Source organism: Eremomyces bilateralis (genome assembly GCF_010015585.1).
Source record: "Eremomyces bilateralis CBS 781.70 unplaced genomic scaffold P152scaffold_2, whole genome shotgun sequence".
NCBI classification, from domain to species: Eukaryota; Fungi; Ascomycota; class Dothideomycetes; order Eremomycetales; family Eremomycetaceae; genus Eremomyces; species Eremomyces bilateralis.
Genome location: NW_022985068.1, coordinates 1,211,438 through 1,232,512, shown reverse-complemented (window position 1 = coordinate 1,232,512; position 21,075 = coordinate 1,211,438). Strand labels below are relative to the sequence as shown.

General features: G+C 54.0%; 9 protein-coding genes across 9 annotated transcripts; 6 read left to right on the top strand and 3 right to left on the bottom strand.

The window, feature by feature from the left end:
* The first annotated feature begins 1,421 nt into the window (after positions 1 to 1,421).
* P152DRAFT_124047 (HAD-superfamily hydrolase) lies at positions 1,422 to 2,452 on the top strand. Its single transcript, XM_033673718.1, has 2 exons — positions 1,422 to 1,555; positions 1,612 to 2,452. The coding sequence occupies exons 1-2, from the start codon at positions 1,547 to 1,549 to the stop codon at positions 2,353 to 2,355; spliced, it is 753 nt and encodes a 250-aa protein (XP_033538070.1). The 5' UTR covers positions 1,422 to 1,546; the 3' UTR covers positions 2,356 to 2,452.
* Positions 2,453 to 2,590: 138 nt separating this feature from the next.
* Positions 2,591 to 4,216, bottom strand: P152DRAFT_409328 (mannose 6-phosphate receptor domain-containing protein). The gene is made up of 4 exons (XM_033676940.1): positions 3,606 to 4,216; positions 3,091 to 3,507; positions 2,911 to 3,037; positions 2,591 to 2,852 (listed from the first exon to the last, which is right to left on the bottom strand). Exons 1-4 carry the CDS (start codon positions 3,941 to 3,943, stop codon positions 2,694 to 2,696), a joined length of 1,041 nt encoding a protein of 346 aa, XP_033538069.1. The 5' UTR covers positions 3,944 to 4,216; the 3' UTR covers positions 2,591 to 2,693.
* A 617-nt stretch (positions 4,217 to 4,833) lies between these two features.
* P152DRAFT_463992 (ERG4/ERG24 ergosterol biosynthesis protein) lies at positions 4,834 to 6,377 on the top strand (the record flags this gene model as incomplete). The annotated part of the gene is made up of 3 exons (XM_033680533.1): positions 4,834 to 4,904; positions 4,962 to 5,260; positions 5,308 to 6,377. 3 exons carry the CDS (start codon positions 4,834 to 4,836, stop codon positions 6,375 to 6,377), a joined length of 1,440 nt encoding a protein of 479 aa, XP_033538068.1.
* A 1,088-nt stretch (positions 6,378 to 7,465) lies between these two features.
* P152DRAFT_470460 (mitochondrial carrier) lies at positions 7,466 to 8,901 on the top strand (the record flags this gene model as incomplete). The annotated part of the gene is made up of 6 exons (XM_033680977.1): positions 7,466 to 7,501; positions 7,745 to 7,766; positions 7,861 to 7,937; positions 7,998 to 8,243; positions 8,299 to 8,676; positions 8,728 to 8,901. The coding sequence occupies 6 exons, from the start codon at positions 7,466 to 7,468 to the stop codon at positions 8,899 to 8,901; spliced, it is 933 nt and encodes a 310-aa protein (XP_033538067.1).
* A 952-nt stretch (positions 8,902 to 9,853) lies between these two features.
* On the bottom strand, positions 9,854 to 10,862 carry P152DRAFT_478974 (uncharacterized protein; the record flags this gene model as incomplete). The annotated part of the gene is made up of 2 exons (XM_033681689.1): positions 9,854 to 10,404; positions 10,535 to 10,862. 2 exons carry the CDS (start codon positions 10,860 to 10,862, stop codon positions 9,932 to 9,934), a joined length of 801 nt encoding a protein of 266 aa, XP_033538066.1. The 3' UTR covers positions 9,854 to 9,931.
* Positions 10,863 to 11,167: 305 nt separating this feature from the next.
* P152DRAFT_505067 (WD40 repeat-like protein) lies at positions 11,168 to 13,163 on the bottom strand. Its single transcript, XM_033682414.1, has 2 exons — positions 11,411 to 13,163; positions 11,168 to 11,361 (listed from the first exon to the last, which is right to left on the bottom strand). The coding sequence occupies exons 1-2, from the start codon at positions 12,871 to 12,873 to the stop codon at positions 11,325 to 11,327; spliced, it is 1,500 nt and encodes a 499-aa protein (XP_033538065.1). The 5' UTR covers positions 12,874 to 13,163; the 3' UTR covers positions 11,168 to 11,324.
* Positions 13,164 to 15,558: 2,395 nt separating this feature from the next.
* P152DRAFT_454701 (MFS general substrate transporter) lies at positions 15,559 to 16,387 on the top strand (the record flags this gene model as incomplete). Its single annotated transcript, XM_033678640.1, has 2 exons — positions 15,559 to 15,993; positions 16,041 to 16,387. 2 exons carry the CDS (start codon positions 15,559 to 15,561, stop codon positions 16,206 to 16,208), a joined length of 603 nt encoding a protein of 200 aa, XP_033538064.1. The 3' UTR covers positions 16,209 to 16,387.
* An 873-nt stretch (positions 16,388 to 17,260) lies between these two features.
* On the top strand, positions 17,261 to 18,235 carry P152DRAFT_446088 (uncharacterized protein; the record flags this gene model as incomplete). Its single annotated transcript, XM_033677899.1, has 2 exons — positions 17,261 to 17,342; positions 17,382 to 18,235. The coding sequence occupies 2 exons, from the start codon at positions 17,261 to 17,263 to the stop codon at positions 18,233 to 18,235; spliced, it is 936 nt and encodes a 311-aa protein (XP_033538063.1).
* A 112-nt stretch (positions 18,236 to 18,347) lies between these two features.
* On the top strand, positions 18,348 to 19,977 carry P152DRAFT_122698 (uncharacterized protein). The gene is made up of 4 exons (XM_033673717.1): positions 18,348 to 18,444; positions 18,517 to 19,173; positions 19,244 to 19,716; positions 19,770 to 19,977. Exons 2-3 carry the CDS (start codon positions 18,531 to 18,533, stop codon positions 19,579 to 19,581), a joined length of 981 nt encoding a protein of 326 aa, XP_033538062.1. The 5' UTR covers positions 18,348 to 18,444; positions 18,517 to 18,530; the 3' UTR covers positions 19,582 to 19,716; positions 19,770 to 19,977.
* The last annotated feature ends 1,098 nt before the right edge of the window (positions 19,978 to 21,075 follow it).

Sequence of the window (21,075 nt, the reverse complement as noted above, 5' to 3'; positions counted from 1 at the left end):
GAATATCGGCGTCTTTTGCAATCATTGATCAGTCTGCACTTGGTGGCTTTAGCCACGTCGACGATCCAGTCTTCAGGCTATTCGCACTAGGAATTCCGGAGATTCCATGAGCGCGGGATGCGTTTCGCGGGGTGACACAGCATCCTCACGCGGTCACGCGGAGCGGACTATCGTGAAGGAATATTATGTTTTTTCTGCCTCCACGTGCCGTAGCCTGTTGGCGGACATTTGTCCCGGACCCGCGGGCCCTGCCTAACCTTTCATAATGGCGGTGTCTGCCGTAAGTGGAGATCGTGAGGTGGTGCGGTGAGAAGATGAGACGTCGGTGGACGACATGGTTCGGAGATGGGACTCACGGGAGTGACGGAGCGTACTACGTCGCTCTAAAGGTTCTTTAATGCACCGTCAAGCAAATCCGAAGAGCAGAAAGATTGTATTTTGCATTGAGAACCCGCTTTACTGACTGCGAGAGGGACCGTCAGGAACCGTCAGGAACTCAAAATACCCACAAGTCGCAACCGAGCGAACTCAATACAAGGCTGGAGAACTTAGGGTCATACCAAATGCGAACGCCATGACTTGAATTAGCGGCCTGCAACCAAAGGAACGATCTGGACCGTATCTGCAGGAGGATGCAGCGAAAGACACCTCATTGACAACACACGAGTCAATGGAACAAGCGGTCTGACCTCAACCTCCACTGCCCGCCATTACGTGGGAGGCGAGAGAAGATCCAGCCACGACATGATGCAGTGTTTTGATAGTCTGAGGAAAATCAGGTACGCCAATGGTTGATAGGAATAGGAACATGCCAAATACGCGAAGTCAGGATAAACATGTCGATATCGGAAGTTTGTGGTATGGTGGCGTATCCAGTACTACTTTTCCAGGCACTAGAAGTTCAAGCCCTCTGGATCCAAACGCCGGACAATTGAGCCGCATGGATGATGGAGTAACAGAATTGCAGAAGAGGTCATGGAGCATTCGTTGTGTTGACGGTTGACCAGCATAGAATTGAGTAGACAGACTGCGGTTGTAAGCACAAGTTTAATTGCATGGCTCAAGGATGGAAATAAAGGAGGTCCCCTATCATTTGAGTGTCAGATATCATCTAAAGCGCTATGATTCAATGCAATTGGAGCTTCATATGCGTTGTCCCGGCGTTTCCAATGTTTTCCACATGTGGGATATGACTTGACAATGGTTGTGGAGGAACTGTGGGGGAGCTGGAGGAGTGGACTGTGGACTGTTGGCTGCCTCCCCCCACATGCTTCACCTGCATCTGACATTATCATCACCTTCACCTCCCACTCACTTTTTCTTTTTTAATCAGCTGGTGACTTACTTTCAAAACAAACTACAAATATTCTCCTTCTACTTCTCTCTCCATCTTCAAAACACCTTCAACTCAACTTCTCTCACTCAATTGCCTTGCTTCCAACTCATCAACATCAACATCAACGCTACCCCACCATCATCGACATCTCCACCTCTCTAGCTCGACCAACCCATAAATCTTCTAGTGAAACTACGAACATCCGCCAAAATGCCTAAGGCAAGTCCTAACATCCACCAACCACCAAATCCGCTCCAATGGCTTATTATCCCAAGATCACCACCGTCCTCTTCGACTGCGACAACACCCTCGTCCTCTCCGAGGTTCTCGCCTTCGAAGCATGCGCCGACCTCGCCAACGAGATCCTCGAGAAGAAAGGCAACCCTAAGCGTTACACTGGCCCGGAGCTCCTCAAGGACTTTGTCGGCCAGAACTTCCGCGGCATGATGGTCGGCCTGATGGGCAAGTTTGACATCACCCTCACCGACGCCGAACTGGACGAGTACGTCGAGAAGGAGCTGCAAGCCGTCGTCAAGAAGCTCGAGGCCAAGGCCGAGCCCTGCATTGGCGCCATGGACGAGGTTGACGCCCTGCACAAGGAAGGGAAGTACAAGATGGCCGTCGTCAGCTCCAGCGCCCTCAGCCGCGTCAAGGCCTCCCTCGACAAGGTCGGCATGGACAAGTTCTTCCGCCCCGACTGGGTCTACAGTGCCGCTACCTCACTCGAGAAGCCTACCTCCAAGCCCAACCCGGCCGTCTACCTGTTCGCCTGCAAGCAGATCGGCGTCAACCCGGGGGAGTGCGTCGCTATTGAGGACAGCAAGAGCGGCGCCACCGCGGCGAAGAATGCGGGGATTCCACTGATTGGGTATGTTGGGCCGTACGAGGACGATGAGATTGAGGAGAAGACGAAGATGCTGAAGGAGGAGTGCGGCGCTATCGTCGTGATGAAGCACTGGAGCGAGTTCCGCGACTGCCTCAAGAAGGTCGAGGAGGCGCCGGCGGTGTCTTCCGTGTGAGGGATTCCGTTCCTCATCAATCAGGCGGATCAGACGGAGGTTTGAACAGCCATGTGTGACGATGCTCAAGGAGGAATGAACAGCAATTGCAAACTTCTGGGATGTGGATAGATCCTTCATACTCTACTCACCGCTAGTGTGGGTAGCCTAGACAATTCAAAATATGTCAGGAACATGTACTTGGGCGACATAAATGACAAGTGATTCAAACATATATCCCAGGCTCCATCCATCGCGGCTGCATATGTACCCGATGTATCTAGACATCCAACCGCCTGATGGATACAAAACCCACCATGACCTCCTTCCAACGCCTATAATGCACAATCCCCAAACCATCAATCATCCCATTCTTCATCTAGCTGATCAATCAACCGATTTTCATCCTCCGAGTTCGTCCCCCGCCCGCGATGTTGATTTCCCAACGACACGCGACTGTATCCGCGATTCCTCGGGAGAAGTCTCGCGCAGGACGAGGTGGCGATGACGAAGATATCCTGCGAAACACCGTTAGCGGTCACACTATGGGGGAATATAGAAGGAGGTAGTCCTCACCACGAAAAACCCCAAACATCCGGCCCACATCGAATAGTTCGGCATCTGCCGCCATCCCCGCTGATGTAGCACCGACCGCTGATACACGCACCCGCCCACCAAATACACCAACACCGCGATCAGCGCACTGCCACCCAAATTAGCCCTGCAACAGCATCGATCCGCAAAGGAACTACTCACATCACGCCAAATACTCCGCCCGGACTCAACGTCTGCTGCGGCGTCAACACGCCCCCACACGCCGCCATCGAGCGTGCGGCGAAGGAATAGGTGCATTCGTCGAGGGTGCCGAGGAAGGCGAGGGCGACTTTGGGGGCGAGGGGGTCGCGGTCGCAGAGGAGGTGGATGAGGGCGGCTTTTCGGCGGATGGGCTGGTCTTTGTCTTTACTGGGTTTTTTATGGTCGGGTTTCTTGTCATCGTCGTCGTCGTCGTCGTCATCGTCGTGCTTGTCCTTGTCTTCGGAGTCTTTGTCTTTGGGGCGGTTGGGGGTGTGTATGTGGAGTTGACGTTTGGAGGGGGGAGACGGGCAGGGGGAGCCGTTGGTGTAGTTGAGGATGAGGTTTCGGCCTTGGATGACGGGTTCGGTGTTTTGGTTCCTATAAAATCACACAGTCAGCCTCCATATCCCTTCCTTCACGACGTCCATCGCAACCAGCGAAATGCACCCGACATAAGAAGCCAGAGCGGAACTCACCCCAACGAATACACCTTTCCCCCCATCTCATAAAACGCGCTCACATTCCCCCACAGCCCCTTCTCCACCCCCACCACATCCTTCACCTCCTCCACCACCGGCGCGCAGAAGTTCACCGAGAAGTTCGCCGCGTAGTGGTACCCCTTCGCGCGCCAGCTGTGCGGTGACTCCGCGCCCGACAGCGCTTTCTTGACGGGGTGCACAGCGATCGGGTTCAGGTCGAAGAAGGTGCCAGTGCTGTGGGAGCGGATGGTGCAGGGGGCGGGGGGTTTAGGGGGTTTGTTGTCGGCGAGGGTGAGGAGGGCGAGGGAGAGAGGGAGGAGATGTGGGAGCTTCATGGAGGGTTGGAGGATGGGATGAAGATCGGGGAGCGGAGGTGCTGTTAATATGGAGGGCAAACGGGGTTTGCTGTGAAGGTGAGGCTGGGGGTCATTTCTTGATCAGGAGCTCAGAGCGATTGGGAAGCGTTCTGAGTCCAAGGTAAGTTTGTTATTTCAAAGTTCGGACTTCAGTATAGCAAGAATGTCTACGTATTGCTTGATGTTCTGACAAGGGAAGTGCCAAGCCCAGGCACCGTTCCGAGGAAACCTGGGTTAGTAGGCGGAGGTGATTACAAAGTACATGTAATTATTACCGAAGGAGGCAAGTCTCTACAAGGAACATGGTCTTCGGGGCTCTATCTAAGTCATATATAATATGTGAAGACTACTGCTAGATGATTGCTTCAGAAATTTATATCTAAATACATATATTAGAAATATTACAGTTGTTCGTACAAAATGGGTTAGACGCGATGGAGTCTGGAGAAAATTACGGTATTATTGGCAGCCACGCTTATGACAAAGGCGCTAAGGTAAGTAGCCGCCTTGGTGCCTGACAGGGGATGTAGATGAGCCCAGATCTCCGCGTCCGGATGGAAAGAGACCGAGAGGTCCATGTCTCCACGACAGATGATTATGTATGAATGACAACTTCCTTAAGTTCCGGGTCGTACGATGTTCTTTGTTCAATAATAATGCCAAGATCGATTTGAGAGTGTCGAAGAGAAGGTCCTGTGGGTGCCAAATTCAGGTATTGCCGCGCGTTGGTTCTCCCCAGCCAGGTTTGTGACGTTAATCCGACAAATGCGTCGCTAGGGTAGCTAATCCCCCAAATATAAAGGTCGGCCATCATCCCCCCCTCATCAAGCACGCGAAACTATTGCATTCAGCCTTCGCTTGCCCGTACAATGCCTCCCAAGCATAGAGACAGTCCAAAACGACTGGTTTACGAACGCCATGGCTATTCCTTCGGCGGCCCGTAAGCTCTCCAGCCAACCTCAGAATCGACACCCGTCCATGCTAACGATGAATACAGCTGGGTCATCCTCCCCATGATCATCGCCCTCCCGCTCCTGACATGGAGCATGGGATTCCTCTGCAACGACGTCTCCGGGTGTCCCGTGCCGTCGCTGCTGCACCCGTCGCAATTGACGCTCGATAAGCTGAAGGAAGAGACAGGATGGGCGGGCTGGTCGAGCTTGTTCAATTGCGAGGCGTTCGCGCTCACCGTGGGATATTACCTCTTGAGTCTGTTTCTCTACGCCATCATCCCGGCGAACGAGGTCTCAGGAACGATGCTGCGTTATGGCGGGAGGTTGAGGTATCGATTCAATGGTTCGTTGCCGTTCACGCCATCCTATGCGGTATCTGATTTCGCACAGCTTTCTACTCCGCATTGGCCACCCTGGCCGGCCTCGCAGCGTACACAGCATACCACGGCATCGAAGACGCTCCACTCTGGACCTTCATCTGGGAGAACTACATCCCCATCATGACCAGCAACATCATCCTCTCCATCATCTTCGCGACGTACACCTACCTCAAGAGCTTCGGCGTCCGACCACCGGGCAACCCCGAGCGCCGCGAACTGGCCTCCCACGGCCTCACCGGGAACATGATCCACGACTGGTTCATGGGCCGCGAGCTGAACTCCCGAATCAAGATCCCGCTGATTCCTGAGGTGGACATCAAGACGTGGATGGAGCTCCGTCCCGGGATGCTCCTCTGGATGATTCTCAACGCCACATTCGTGATCCACCAATACCGAACCTACCACTACATCTCCTTCAGCATGCTCTTCTCCGTCGGCACGCAGACTCTCTACGTTATCGACTCCATCTTCATGGAACCCGCCATCCTCACCACCATCGACGTCATCGTCGACGGCTTCGGCTTCATGCTCTCCTTCGGCGACCTCGTCTGGGTCCCCTTCATCTTCTCCCTGCAGCCGCGCTACCTGGCTGTGCACCCCGTCACCCTCACCTACCCGCAGATCGCCCTCATCTTCGCCACCGAAGCCCTCGGCTATTATATCTTCCGCGCTTCCAACAACGAGAAAAACATCTTTAGGAACAACCCTGAGGACCCCCGCGTCGCGCATCTGGAGTACCTTGAGACACGCTCGGGGAGCCGGCTGCTGGTGAGTGGGTGGTGGGGGCGGGCGCGGCATATTAACTACTGTGGGGATTGGATCCAGTCGTGGGCGTACTGCCTCCCGACGGGGCTGGCGGGGTACGAGATCGTGCGGAGCGCGGGCGGCGGGACGAGTGTGGAGGTAGGCGAGGCGCGGTATTGGGGAATGGTGGTGACGTATTTCTACCTCGCGTACTTCGCGGTGCTGCTGGTGCATCGGGAGCGGAGGGACGATGCGAAGTGCCGGAACAAGTATGGGGCGGATTGGGAGGAGTATTGTCGGCGGGTGCCGTATCGCATCATTCCGTATGTGTATTGAAGTGGGGTTGTTCAAGAGGGAGGGAAGGTCGACAGTATACCTTACGTATGTTAGGTTCTTACGGAAAAGTACAAGTTGTGTACCGGTATGTAATGGTAGATGGACGGTAATTCAATAATCAATCGATAATAATCACAATCCACAGCGTCCAATCCTGATGCTCGACTTGGCAGCTTATCCAAGATTCTTCTTAATCCATGTCAGCCTTGGTGCCTTCGGCATCTCTCGTTAAGTCGTTATTCCCATGGCAACAAAACTGGATCGGACCTAATCTCAGGGGAAGACGGCCCAGAATGGTGTAATAATATTATAATACCGTACCATACCTGTACTACGGGATTAGTGTCCTTTTCTCCGTGAGTTGGGAATTGGGGATGATTTGGATGGAGATATGATCGGATTGATGAAGCATTGGTCAAGTTAATCGATTGAGGGACCAATGGATGGAAAACAGTCTCCGGAGGGCAGCTGTCTCCAGAGGGCAGCAAACCAAAGCCAAAGAGCCGTCGTTACATGTCGTGATCCCAGAGCCGCATCGTGAGAAACTCTCAACTCTCAGATCGATATCTTCAATTCTTCATAGGGATCTGCATGTGATATCCTCTCACCAAAACGGCAAAACAGCCATTTCCCAACCAAGATTAACTGGGTCCTGAAAAAAAAAACCATCGTAAAAACTTTGTTTCTGTTGCTGTGGCGGCGAAGTCCACCCTTCGGCCCATCCCCCCGTTGGGCCTGGGAACCCCGAGGTGAAATCGGGAATCGTGGGAGGTCGTTATCTTTGTTACGGACTGCAGTGAGAGCAAGTGAATGAAAAGGCCGTGCGAGTGGCCAGCGAAAAACACGCCCCGAGTTGGCCCGGTCGCGCGCCGTCCTCTGGTGCGCCCAGCGCCAACTCCATAAATTTCTCACGGCTCATTTTTCTTCCCATCACCCTTTCCTCCTCCCAGCTTTTTCTCACATCTTCTTCCTTTCATCTTTCTCCGTCGCGCAATCTTGCAATCTCTCCCCTCCACCCCCGTTCCTTCGCCTTTTTCCATTCTCCTACGACGAGTTAATTCGGTCGGATTCCTCGCACAACCGCCATCATGTCGCAACAAGATAAATCCGTCCTCGGGATGCCGGTAAGCTTTTTTTTCGTCAACTCTTGATCACAGATTCGGCCGCAGCGGTCAATGGCGTCCATCCAACATCGGCATCAATGGCTCGGTATTGGCATCGTGAAGCTTAATGACACACATGAGCATCGTCAATGCCATTTCCGCAGCTTGTCAACCGTGTTCTTTGGACCGCCGTAGCAATCTCGGTACCAGGATCTGGGATCATCAAAATGGAAAACATTTTTGCTAACGGTTATTTCTTCATAGGGGTTCATGGTCGATTTCTTGAGTATGTTTCATCTCGGGCGCATCGCCGTCGAATGGAATCTCCATCCATTTGACAATGTCGGTCCCGTGACAGCTTGCTGACGCCTTATCTACAGTGGGTGGTGTTGCCGCCGCCGTCTCGAAGACCGCCGCCGCTCCCATCGAGCGTGTCAAGCTCCTCATCCAGAATCAGGTTCGTACATTCGCCCACCGCCATTGATGGCATCAATGAACCCGACCTAACCTTTCCCAGGATGAGATGTTGAAGTCCGGTCGTTTGGAGAAACGTTATGCTGGTATCACGGAGTGCTTCTCCCGAACCATCAACTCCGAGGGCGCCATGTCCCTGTGGAGAGGCAACACTGCCAACGTCATCCGATACTTCCCCACCCAGGCGCTGAACTTCGCCTTCCGTGATACCTACAAGTCCATGTTCAACTTCAAGAAGGACCGTGATGGTTACGCGAAGTGGATGGCCGGCAACTTGGCTTCCGGTGGTGTAAGTCTCTAACAAACATCATCCCATTCCGTGTCAAAAACTCATTCAATCTCAGGCTGCTGGTGCGACCTCCCTCCTGTTCGTCTACTCCCTGGACTACGCCCGTACCCGTCTCGCCAACGACGCGAAGAACGCCAAGTCGGGCGGTGACCGTCAATTCAACGGGCTCGTCGATGTCTACAAGAAGACCCTCGCTTCCGACGGTGTCGCTGGTCTCTACCGTGGGTTCGGTCCCTCCGTCCTCGGAATCGTCGTCTACCGTGGTCTGTACTTCGGTCTCTACGATTCCTTCAAGCCGGTTGTCCTCGTTGGTCCTCTTGAGGGCAACTTCCTCGCTTCGTTCGCTCTCGGTTGGTGCGTCACCACCGGTGCCGGTATCGCCTCGTATCCTCTTGACACCGTCCGCCGTCGCATGATGATGACCTCCGGAGAGGTGAGTTTTTCCAACATCCCCTCCCCATAACCCATTGCTAACCCTCCCCAGGCCGTCAAGTACAAGTCCTCCTTGGATGCCTTCAACAAGATCGTCGCCGCTGAGGGTATCCGCTCGCTCTTCAAGGGTGCCGGTGCCAACATCCTCCGTGGTGTCGCTGGTGCCGGTGTGCTGTCCATCTACGACCAGGTCCAGCTCATCCTGTTCGGCAAGAAGTTCAAGTAAATCACTCGCCCCACACAATGACAAGCCCAGCGCACACACAAGGGGTGATGGTGTGAGATTGCACGATTGCAACCCGGTGGAGAGAGAAGGATGGTTTGGTGGATAGCTGCGAGTCGAGGCGATGGGGGCCGATCTGGTGCCGTGTGGCGAGAGATGCCAAGTTTTTTCCACGTTTTCTGGGATCATGCGTTTGATAGAGAATAGAATCCCTCTCTATCGGGTGCCTGAATAGCGGGATCTGGGGGACGAGGGGAAGTAAAGCCTCTCGGTGAATCCTGCTCGGAACGTCTTTTTCATTTCGAAAGCAATCAAAACACTGTACTTTATCAACCACAACAACCCGGGCACACGCATCAGGAGTCTTATTTTCTACCTTTCCCCCAATTCTCGCCCTGTACTAAAATGATGGATCCCTTTTCTCAAAATCACCGCGCTTCATCACATGCTTCGCATCTCACCGTCCCCATTCGCCTTTTCCCTTTCATCCAAAATTCTCGGTTTTGTTTTCCTTCCGTTTCCTTCCCTTTTGGTTGATCACCACCTTCTCTCGTTTGCCCTGCGACGCGCGAGAGTGGGTGATTCCGAACGGGGTGGGATTTTGTTCAAATAGTCCGTTGAATAGAAATGGTTATTTTGTTTCGCTCTTAGAACTGGCATTTTTTAATGATTGTGATGCGTTATGAGTGATGTATCCTGTCGTAGGTTTGACTCCTGACTTTTTAACAATGTGACTTCATGGGTTTTGTTTGACAGCTTTTCGTTGATATAATACGCTGGTATAGAGAACCTGCCGCCACCGACTTTCCCTTGAGAAGGTGGCACATATCAGATGTCCATTCCTTGCCATTCTAGACACGATCCTCGTGCCTAAATATATGACAGTAGATATGCGCAGTCATTTTCCCAATAGAGTAGGCCTGGCCGTAATCCCACTATCATCTACCACCGTCTTCCCCAACATCCCCAACCCTGCCACCCTGCCGACATCGCAACTTGCCGCATTACTGAAACTACCATCCTCCCCCCTCCCTCACCCTTCATCAACTTCCTCCCCCTCCATCCCCTCTCTCCTCCCATCTTTCCCGGTCTTTGAACTTGCTCCCTTCGACGCCGTCGCTGCAGCCTTCGCTTTCCCCCTCCGCTTCTGAATCTCCTCCACATCCCCCCGATCGCGTAACCGCTCCAACGAATCATTCTCCATCGCCTCCACGATCATCCCGCGCACATGCACGTCGCCCCGCCGTTTCGGCACCGCTTCATTCCCCCCCTCTTCTGTCGCCTTGTCCTTCTCCACATCGTCCGCACCGCCGTTCTTCGAGGAGGAAGCCCCGTGGTCCGTGTACAGTGAGACGTACGGCAGCATCAGCGGGTAGTACATGGTGTAGTTGAGGTCGATCTCGGCGGCTTTGGCGAGGGGCCCGAGGCGGGCGCGCTCGGCGGGGTCGGTGGTGGCGTTGAGGGCTTTGAGGGCTTTTTTGTGCGCACGGGTGGCTTTTTGGCGTTCTGGGAAGAAAAGAAAAGTAGTTAGCGACCTAGGTTCTGGAATATATCCTGTTCTATTTCCTTATTCTCCTAGCCTTCCTCTTTTTCCTCCTTCTATCTTCGTTGATAATCAACAGTCGAGCGTACTCACCAAAAAACCGCACCATATGATACCGCTTAATCATATCCCCCCGCCGCTGCTGCTCCTGATTATGTCCCAGCTCATGCCGACTGGCCGCCAGCTCCCGCTCCCGCTCCACGCGCACGTCCGCCGCCAGCTCGTCCACGTTCTTCAGCAGTCGCTCCAGGTCACGGATCCGCTTCTTGAGCGCATTGACGGGGAACTTCTTGGTGGGTTTGCTGGCGGGGGGAGGCTTATGGGTGGTGGGGGGGCGGGCGCCGGGTTTGGTGATGCGGCCGGCGCGGACGCGGTCGATGTGGGGGGTCATTTTGGGGTTGGACATTTTGGGGTTCGACATTTTGGGATTTGGGAGTCGGAGGGAAGGTATGGGAAGTTGGAGAGTGGAAAGAGTAGAGGTTAATGCGGAAGTGCGGTGTGTATATGAGAAGGAATTGCAGAGTTGGAATTTCTGATGTCAAGGTGGTCCAAGTTCCCGTCCAATCAGAGGCGGCGATTGTAGACATAAAATATTCAAGGCGAGTGCACAAACTTTGGAAATAGAATGTCTTTATGGTTACAGGGAAATAAATGGATGATATTTCCTGCGAGGGATATGTCAAAGATATCTCTACGGATGATTGTCATGGTCGAGGACGTTGTAGGGTTGAGGTTCACTGTAGCGCTGCTGAAGGAGGGATATCCTCCATGTGGAAGTGTTCATAACGCAGCGTGTGCCGCTTGGGGATTAATCTCATGTATATACAACCCGCCCGTTTGATACAGCCCTCAATCGATGCCCAATTCAACTTTATTTGACCCTTCAACCGACTGGTGTCAAGAAGATCAACGATACGCCACTAAAGTCACAGTTAGCATGCATAAGATCAATAGAAGGAGAACACAAACTCATCGCCAGCGGTAACCACCCAATTCCCGCTCCTATCCCCGTGCTGGACGAACCCAAGCACACCTCCACCCTCTCCACCACCTCTATGCCCCTTCCATTCGCCAACTAATCCCTTCTCCCTCAAATCCTCCACTGACGTCGACTGCGCGCCAGCTCCCACCGCCGCACCACCCCTGAGGTTCCACCGTTTGATAACCCCGTCATAGCCACAGCTGGTGAGCAACCAATCCCCATTCCCACCACCACCCACAAACTTCACCGAAATGACCGCCTCACCATCATGTGCGTTTTGGATATACCGTCGCAGCGCAAAGTTCCGCGACGTGTCGAAGACCGAGATGCTCCCATCGACGCACGCAGCGGCCATCAACCCCACCGACGGCGCCGCAAACGCGATGCTCTCGATACTCGCCGCGGGCGTTTCATCGAGGCTGTCCTTCTGCACGTTCAAGCTCGCAAGGAGTTGCCCACCCGGATTGGCCGCGCCGGCTTTCCCCTTCGCCCCTGGAGTGGCCGGCCTCGGCATCCCGACCACCTTGATCTCACCGTCCGCGCCACCCATCGCCGCGAACGATCCCGTGGGTCCGATCGTGACGCTGAACAGCCCTCCCTCCACTCGGAAGCGCTCGTCCCCGTGGCCGAGCGAAACGAGCGATTGCTGGCCGGATGCCGGGACGAGTCCTTTGGCAGCGGCTTCGCCGAACGGATCGTAGACGTTGAACGATCCATCGTCCGACACCGTTGCGAGAAGGACGCCCGAGGGCGACCACGCGCCGGCCGTGCTGCTAGCGGAGGCGGGGGGGAAGTAGGTTTGGATCGGAACCAATTTCTCGTCGTTCGAGGCGCCTTCGCAGACTTGGTAGACCCAGACGCTGCCGTCGGAGGCGCCAACAGCGAAGGCGTTCGGTTGGGACGTGAGTTTCGAGGTCGCGATCCAGTTGATTTCTTCCACCTCTTGAGCGGCAGCGTGGGGCTTCCATTGCCGGCCGTCGTTACTTCCTTTCCATACCCGTAGCCGCCCGTCGAGCCCGCCTGTGACAAGATATTGTCCGGCCGGCTGCGTGAAGGCGATGGCGCAGATGGAGTCCGAGTGGCCGTCGAGTTTTGCCAGTGCCTCGATACTCTGTCGTTCCGGTTCTTGGGGAGGCGTGGAGTAGGAGGCCGGTAGTACTGGTGATTGTACGGCACTGTCGAACACGTATCCTACGTCGTCGCCGCCACCGGTTGCGATGATATTGGGGAGACGGGGATGTGACGTAATTGAGAAGACCGAGTCAGTGTGCCTATCAAAATGGGCGACGCTGTCATTCTGCAAGATTATCACCTCCTCTTCATCATCGTAGTCCGAATCCATCGGAACATCATCGTCCTGGTTATCAATCTCCTCGGCTGCATCATCTTCTTCTAGGATCTCTTCCTCAAACTCCTCCTCTTCTGGTCGTTCATTATGATGGGATGCCATGAGGGAAATTGAACAAAGCAAATAAAAGTAATGAGACTTCCAAAGTAACTCTAGAACGAGCGTAGGAGAACCTAGGAGAACTTAAACTGTCATAAGCTCTGCTTGTTCATGGGAAAATAATTATGGAGATATTATTGCGCTTAGAAATCCGTCATTGGAAATCTGCGTCGTTCAGGTTCAAATGCCAGGCAAAATTCAACGAACTCAGGCACTAAGGCTTAGTCAGGCATCTTATTTTGCCTTCGGATATTGATGAACAGGAGATCCTACACCAACTTCGTGGTCTCTCCTTCTCCCCGCAGCAAAAGTTTCAAAATGACAGCACTATCATCTCATCAAGAGTTTAAATGACCATTCCCATCTTGCCAATATGGGTCCGGTTGGTAACACGCAACGATCAGGTTATGAGATCACCACAACCCTCGTCTCTGTGTTGGTCATGAACATCCCAATAGGTCGCATACTGCCTCTCTGAGCTGGCATGTCGAAACGTATCTGGATTTCAATGGCAAGGCAACACGAGTGTCGATGATTTGATCCGTCATCCCTCCTTCTACTCTACAAGGCGGTCTGCCTCTACTCGTCTCAAGTATGCCGCGAGACCAAGCAACGATCAAGCATCGACTGACAAGGACCGCTAAACTGGCACACTGGTTGATATGTTCCTATTTCAATGGGTTGTAATCCCACCCCGTCCGCAAAGGACTTGTTATATGCTATTTTCTGTCCCACAAGTCCGCCCGCCGTCTTCACCTTGAGTATTATCAAAATCTTACAAGAACATATTTGCTATTGTGCTCGATCCGGTTCTGTTCTCCCTCGTCCCAGGCCCAGCGGACGAGAGCGCTTTGGGTCGAAGGCTGGCGCATCCATAGGTTCACTTTGGAGATGTCCCTATCATAGGTACCCCCACCATCCACCGAATCGGAGCGCGAGGATGGTCTCTATCCCAATGTCTTTGCTCCCGCTTCTCCGGCGCACAATGCGGGTCATTCCGTGATGGTCTTCCCGTACGACATTACATCCGCAGATGTTTAATTTCCGCAGCACGATCTCGGAATTAATGCTGGCGTCTTGGGGGTGTTGCATGGCTGGACTTGTGAGAAGCGATGAGGGAGAGCGGTCTTGATAGGAGATAGAGGTTCTACTCTGTTTCTCGGCCCCTTTTGTAGCGTCACCACTAAAGCGTTTTGGCAAGAATGTTGGCATTGGAATAGAGAGATATTGGAGCATAAGCGGCCCCGGCCCAATGAATGTTATAATAGTTAGTTCCCTGTGTAACTAACTAGTTATTAGATCGACCATCTAGTCTGATGTCCGGATGGAGAGTATGATAAAGGTTTCCTGAGTGTTTCTATGCTGAGTGACGATGCACATAACTACTAGTTACTAGTTACCTAAGTCCCAGTTAACTAACTTAACTTAAGTTAACTTACATTCTAACTAACTAACTAACTATTATTTGGTTCAAGAAGCCACTTGACTGCATAGTGCATACCCCGCCCGCTTACCACGGCGACGATCGGCTCGACGCCAAGGTGGTGGCTTTGGCGACCAAAGGACATACAGTAGTATCATTCCCTACCGGCAATGATCCCGCAAATTCGCAGGTTTCAAAGATAAGCTGGCTCCTGACTGCATCGAACGCACTGCATGTAAGCCATTGCCACCGCCATGATTTCAGCTCGGTAGACATACTTCCGCCGGATAAATATTCCGTGGGCTTTGATTGAACGATCTGGATTATCAAGTGCGACAGCTTCTCTGACGGAGACATATCCAAATACCTTTCCCGATCTTCAAGTCTGTCAAAGTTTATCTCACTTCCACGTCTTGAAACGGTTCTCCGCAATAGGAGTGTCATATTCTTAATTCTACATTTCTAGTCATAAATCACCATACTCAGTCTACAATGGCATCTACAACCCAAACCGTCACCACCACCATCTCGCTCGAGACTGTTCCCCCTTCGCATCACCTCCGGCTCACCTCCCCCTCCCACCCCCTCGACGACCCCCCCTCCCGGCCCCCCGCTACCGCTCCTCCCGACGGTGGACCCGGGTGGTACGTCGTCCTCGGCTGCGCGATCCTCACCTTCTGGGTGATCGGCACCTCGTACTGCTGGGGGATCATCCAAGACGCGCTGGTCACCTCCGGTCTCTCCTCCCCCTCGACACTCTCGTTCGTCGGATCCCTCAGCCCCGCATGCATGGCGGCGACGTCGGTGTTCGCGAGCCGGCTGATGCAGCGGATGGGGACGCGGACGACGGCGCTGGTGTCGGTGGGGATGATGGGGGGCGCGCAGGTGCTGAGCGGGTGGGCGATGCGAGAGGTGGGAGGACTGTTTGCGACGATGGGGGTGGGGTTTGGGTTGGGGACGTCGTTAGGTTTTATGGTGGTGGCGACGGCGCCGGCGCAGTATTTCGTGGGGAAGAGGGGGTTGGCGAACGGGCTGGTGTTTGCAGGGGGTGGGGTTGGGGGAGCGGTGATGTCGTTTGTGATCGAGGCGTTAATTCAGAGGGTTGGGACGGCATGGACGTTTCGGGTGGTGGGGTGTCTGATCTGGGCGACGGGATTGCCGGCGGCGTGGCTGATTAAGGATAGAGCGTTGACTCCGATTGCGGAATTCGTGGACTGGTATGTGGACTGGCATCTGGACGGACTGATGCTGATATTTACAGGCGTATGTTCCGGGATTTCCGCTTCTCGATGATCTTCATCGCTAGTGCCATCGGGACGTTCCCTCTCTTCGTCCCGCCGTTTTTCCTGCCCCTCTATAGCCGCTCACTTGGGTTTAGCACCAAGACGGGAGCCGGTCTGGTCGCGGGATTCAACCTGGCTTCTGCGGCTGGGAGAGTCGGCTGTGGTCTTGCAACCGACCGGATCGGCCCTCTCAATACGCTCATCCTCTCGCTCGTGGGGAGTGCGTTGAGCATGCTCGCGCTGTGGCCCGTCAGTACGACGTTGGCGCCGATGGCGGTGTTCGTGGTCCTCAATGGAGCCAGCAATGGAGGGTTCTTTTCGACCATGCCAACGGTTGTCGGAAACGTATTCGGATCGGCTCGAGTGTCTCTCGTGATGGGCATGGTTGTGACCGGATGGACGGCTGGATATTTGATGGTAAGCTCTTCAAAATATTGGGATTCCCGGCTTCTAATCGGATTTAGGGTGCTCCTATCGCTGGATATTTGTTAGCTGCATACGGTGGAACAGACGAGGGCATCAAAGCCTATCGTCCGGCGATGTTCTATGCTGGTACACTGGCATTCGGGGCAGCGGGTTTTGCGGCATTTGCGAGGTTACGGATAAACTCTAAACTGAAATCAAGAGTCTAGCAAGGAGAAACCAGTTCCTATGGACAGAAGCGAGGTCATTAGTTTATGTATCATTTAGAATGTGTCTCCCTGTCATTGGACCTGTCATTTTGAAATGCATTAGGACGGAGACCTGGCGTGTCTTGACTCTTGAATCGCGCGGACCTCCTATTCAACCTAGATTCCATGAACACAATACGAAGGAAGATATAACTCGAAGAGCAATGCAACAACATCAAAAGAGACTTTGCCATAACCAAACGAATATATCCAGCATGATGGGAAATACATACGGCCGTCATGATGAACTATGAAGCACTCCTGAGTTAGGGGAGGTTAAGAAATTGTCCAGAAATTACTGTCAGAGCACAGGGCACGTGTAGGAGTGGGGCTTCGGGCCAAGACACCAAAACTCACCAAATCGACTTATTCAGCACAATGGCAACTCCATCCATTCCTACCACCACGTACTTGGTTACCTGTGGCCCATCGCATACATCATCTCCAACGTTATTTCTTCAACGCCCTCTTCCCAGCATTGGTTCCCCCAGTGTTGGTATATATCCGAACCGTGTGGACCTTGGATACAGCGCCTGCGAAGTGTGCTCATTCCTGCATTCGCCGTGTCCGGATCTCGGTACGACGACCTCCTTTCGCTGCCCAAAACGGCCAGTTCATTATAAATCCATATCAGATATCGGTTAGAAGGATTTGGCTTTGGGATACCGGCCCAGGGTACCTCGATTGTTGACTGGCGGGTGATCTGGCGTTGCCTGGCCGTCGTGTCTGCGTGTTGGATATTGGAAGGAGAAATAATACCACCTCACAGCAGCTGAGTGGAAAGGATCAACGGCGTGAGGAAGAAATCCTGAAGAAGTTGGATGTCACTTACACAACGTGAAACGATGGCTGCTGTCAATTCTGGTTCGTCTTCTTACCTTCTCGCTCTCCCACTTCTCTCCTACTTCTCGCGATTTTCCTGCATTTACGCCGCTTCCTCGCAAACTCACTCACCACCATCGCTCCAACTCCTTCTTTTTCTGCGTTGCGGCCTAGACCGCTTGATCGACAGCATGGCCGAGGACGGTGGAGATGCCCAAGTTGAGGACGGCCTTTCGCTCAAGACCCGACTCCTCGCCTCCCTCATCGCTGCCGGTGTGAGTCTCCTGTTAACCTTTGTGATATGTATCGCAGTATACGAATGGGCCAGAACGCCAGTGCCTGTACGGCAGTCTCCCAGCCCTCACTCGGCTACCTACCCCGATCGCCCAATTCGACCGCTACCAAAGCGTCCTCTTCGCTCCCGATTGTCCCCAGAACAGGCTGGGTCCATTGTCTATCCGCCTGCACCTCCGGCAACCGGTCCGCTCTTCAGCTTCCCCTACAGTCAATCACCACCCTTCTCCGCAGGTCCACATCGAGGTGAAGGAGAACATCCTTATCAGCATGCTCATCCAGCAGATGTTCACAAGCCGGCTGAAGAGGAAGACGTCGATGACGGATATTGGGTGGATGGAAAGCGATATAATGCGAAGACCGGCCGGATCGATCGTGCGTCTATGGAGGAGATGAATGGATCTGCACGTCCTCGAGGCCAATCCGCTGCACACCCACCACCACCACCTGGTTCGACAACGTCTTCGGCCGATGGATACGAGTCCTTCGAGAACACGAACAATAAAAAGAAGCGGAAGATTCCAGTGTCTGGCGCTGCTGGCGCGCATAGCAACGCCGTGCTCGCGGAGGCTCCTGGAGTCGCGGTGCCGAGTAGTCGTACGGATGCTAGTCAATTCGACGACCCATCTTCCGGGACAGGTCAGTACTATGGCTCCGGTACTTCGGCCACCTCTGCATCGGGGACAGGGATCTCAGGCGCCGGACGCGGACGTTACGGGCGAAACGGTCGGGTTCCTTCTGAACGAAGACCATTAGGTCTATCAACGTCTGGAGCGAATGCCCGTGCGAATCCAAATGCAGTGACTCGCAAAGAGTGGAGTGGCGGGGCGAGTGTTGACGAGAAAGGCATGGCAGTGATTCCTTTCATGTGATAAATGTTGCTAACTTTGTCGTCCACCTTCAGAGCAGGGGATTATTTCCGCAGCCATCGCCAACGCAGCTGAGTACGGGCAAAACAACACGACTAAAACAAACGGGAACGTTAGCCTACTACAACAAGAGGCAACGAAACAGGGACCCAAAAACAGTCAGTTCACTTTTACTTGCGAATCGGAAACTTCCAACAACGTGGTCTGGCCAGGTAAGCTGCTTGCGTTGCCTAAACTTCCCTTATCTCACAGTTGACACTCTGGATAAGAACCCTACACTGCAGAAGATCAACGCAGAATGGCAGCACGTCCAATGCATCCCGGCCAACGAGCGCCACCTATGACTTCTGGAAAAGCAGCATATGATCCTCCGGCGCCGCCAAACACGGCGCCGAACCCGAATCAAGCCCCTCCCCAAACGACTCAAGCGAAACCACCTCGCCCCAAGCGCCCCGCAGCCATGTATTACGCCAAAGCCGAACGTGAGCGACGCAGGAAGCAAGAGGGTCAGAATATCCACAATCCTCCCGCACCCAGCGACATGTGGATTTGTGAGTTCTGTGAGTACGAGGCCATCTTCGGCACCCGCCCCGAAGCCTTGATCCGATCCTACGAAATCAAGGACCGAGCGGAGCAAAAGCGCATGGAGGAGAAACGCCGGCTCCTGGAGAAGGCGCGTATGAGGGGCAGGCGTGGCAAGAAGGGCAAGAAGGGGAAAGGCGCTAACCCCAATGCCAATGCAGCTGGCGTCGATGCGAATCAGGGCAAACACACCCACGGTGATGGCATGGAACACCAAGCAAGTGGAAGCGGAAGCTCGGCACAAGCCGTTCCAGGGGGGGAGCAGGACTATGAGGAGGAGTTCTTCGAAGATGACGGCTACGAAGGCGGCGGGTACGACGAGACGATGCCACCGGGGGCTTTGCCTCATACTCCATCGAACCCGATTCGGAACGCCTGGAATGACGGAGGCGGAGGTCAAGCGTATGCGGGTACTATGGCGGGACCGCCACCGATTCCAGGTTCATTGTGAGGCTTGGACACAAAGCACCGTGACCCTCAGACCTCTATCACTCGATCGATTTCCTTTTATCGTTATCAGCCTTATCCCTCCACTCCGCATCTCAACCCTTCTATTCCCCTTCCCCGATCGACATCATTACCCTGAGCAATCCATGCTGAGGCGAACCACTGGCCGTTCCACGCATCTGCTAACTCTGGCACTTCTTAGCTTTCTTGTTCACGCGCCAGGAAAGATCATGGAAGCAATCAAGCGATGGGATGGTCGGCGGGCCCTTTACAATTTCTTTGAACCGAGAACGTCTCCCGACATGGCCTCGATGTCATGATGTCAACCCCGAAGACCTGGCGAGGTATCTCAAACCCCTAGCATAACCACGATGAGTGGCATTCGGTTTTTGGAAAGGCTGGTTCAATCTCGAATACGGCCAAGGTTACCATGGATAGCGAGAGAAATCCTCGATGTTGGACTAAGCAGCTCCCGACATTGACCACCCGCTATCCTGACAGCTTCCAGTACCCTAGAACAATCAAGCCTCTCCTGCGTATCATATCATTCCAGACATTTCGGTCTCACGGCGTCACAGGTTAGCGTTTATTGTGACATATCATTTGCCGGCCCACCACCATTGATTGAGCGATTTATTATCAGTGCCATGACACTTTCTGATTTCCTGACCCCGTATCACATGCATTCCCACTCAGCGGCTCGATTTCAGACCTCAACTCTTTCCAATTCGTACATACAGACCGCAAGTGTGAGAGCCGCATCATCAAATTTGTCAAGTTACATTCCTGCCATCCCATGATCCCGTCGCATCGTCGTGTTCGGAACGTCGGTCTGCCTGAAGGGGCTTAGCGGGCTTCATCCACCGCAACTGTGCAACCTCGTGACAACTCATCCATGCCTCAACAACGCCCTTTTCATCGTCCCCTTCCGCAAATGATCTCCAGCAGAAAGAAATTGCCAACCCAAGTTTTCCGCCGAACCACGATGGGCTGCGGCTATATAATGACCGCGTCGTCGGAACGTAATGTAACGGTATCAAATCTGACGGATAGCCAACGATGGATCTCATCAGTTCGGAGTTTGGGGGCACCGTCGTGAGGCCCGGTATGTTTGATATGTGGGGTGAGGATGACGAGCTGCAAGATGCGGACGGGTCCTCGATGTTCCTGAACGAGAGCACGTCCACCGACGCCTTGGACGACGATCTGGAGTCGCTTGGGCAGGAGTCGCACGCCAGCTCGTCGAACCGGACGACCTCACGCCGACTTCCCTCCGCCGCGCGCGTGTTGCTGGATCAGTGGCTGCTGATCAACAAGCAGGACCCGTATCTCAAGCCGGGAAACGCGGATGCGTTGGCGAACTTGACGGGGTTGAGCGCGCAGCAGGTGAAGACCTATATCAACAATGCGCGGAGCAGGAGATCATGGCTCGGTATTGCCGATGGGGCGATCTAAATGCGCTAGAGACTAACAGGAGCGCAGGAGAACCGCCGACGGGCCAGCAGCCCGACCAAGGCCAACAGAAACCGATCGTCAGGACGTCTTCGGCGCCACAATTCAACGATATACTACAGCCCTACCAACCGCGGACGACGTACCCCGACCCCACCTGGCCGTCCTCCTTCCCCGACACCCTCTTCACCAGCAACTTCCCCCCGGGCTTCCCCCTCCCGTTTAACCCCCCTCTCGACCTCCCCCTCTTCCCCCCTCTCCTCCCCTCCTCCCTCTCCACCAGCACCATCATCTCCTCCCTCTCCGCACCCCCCATCCCCCCCGCCTTCATCCCCTCCCCCCCGGCCTTCACCCTTGACCCC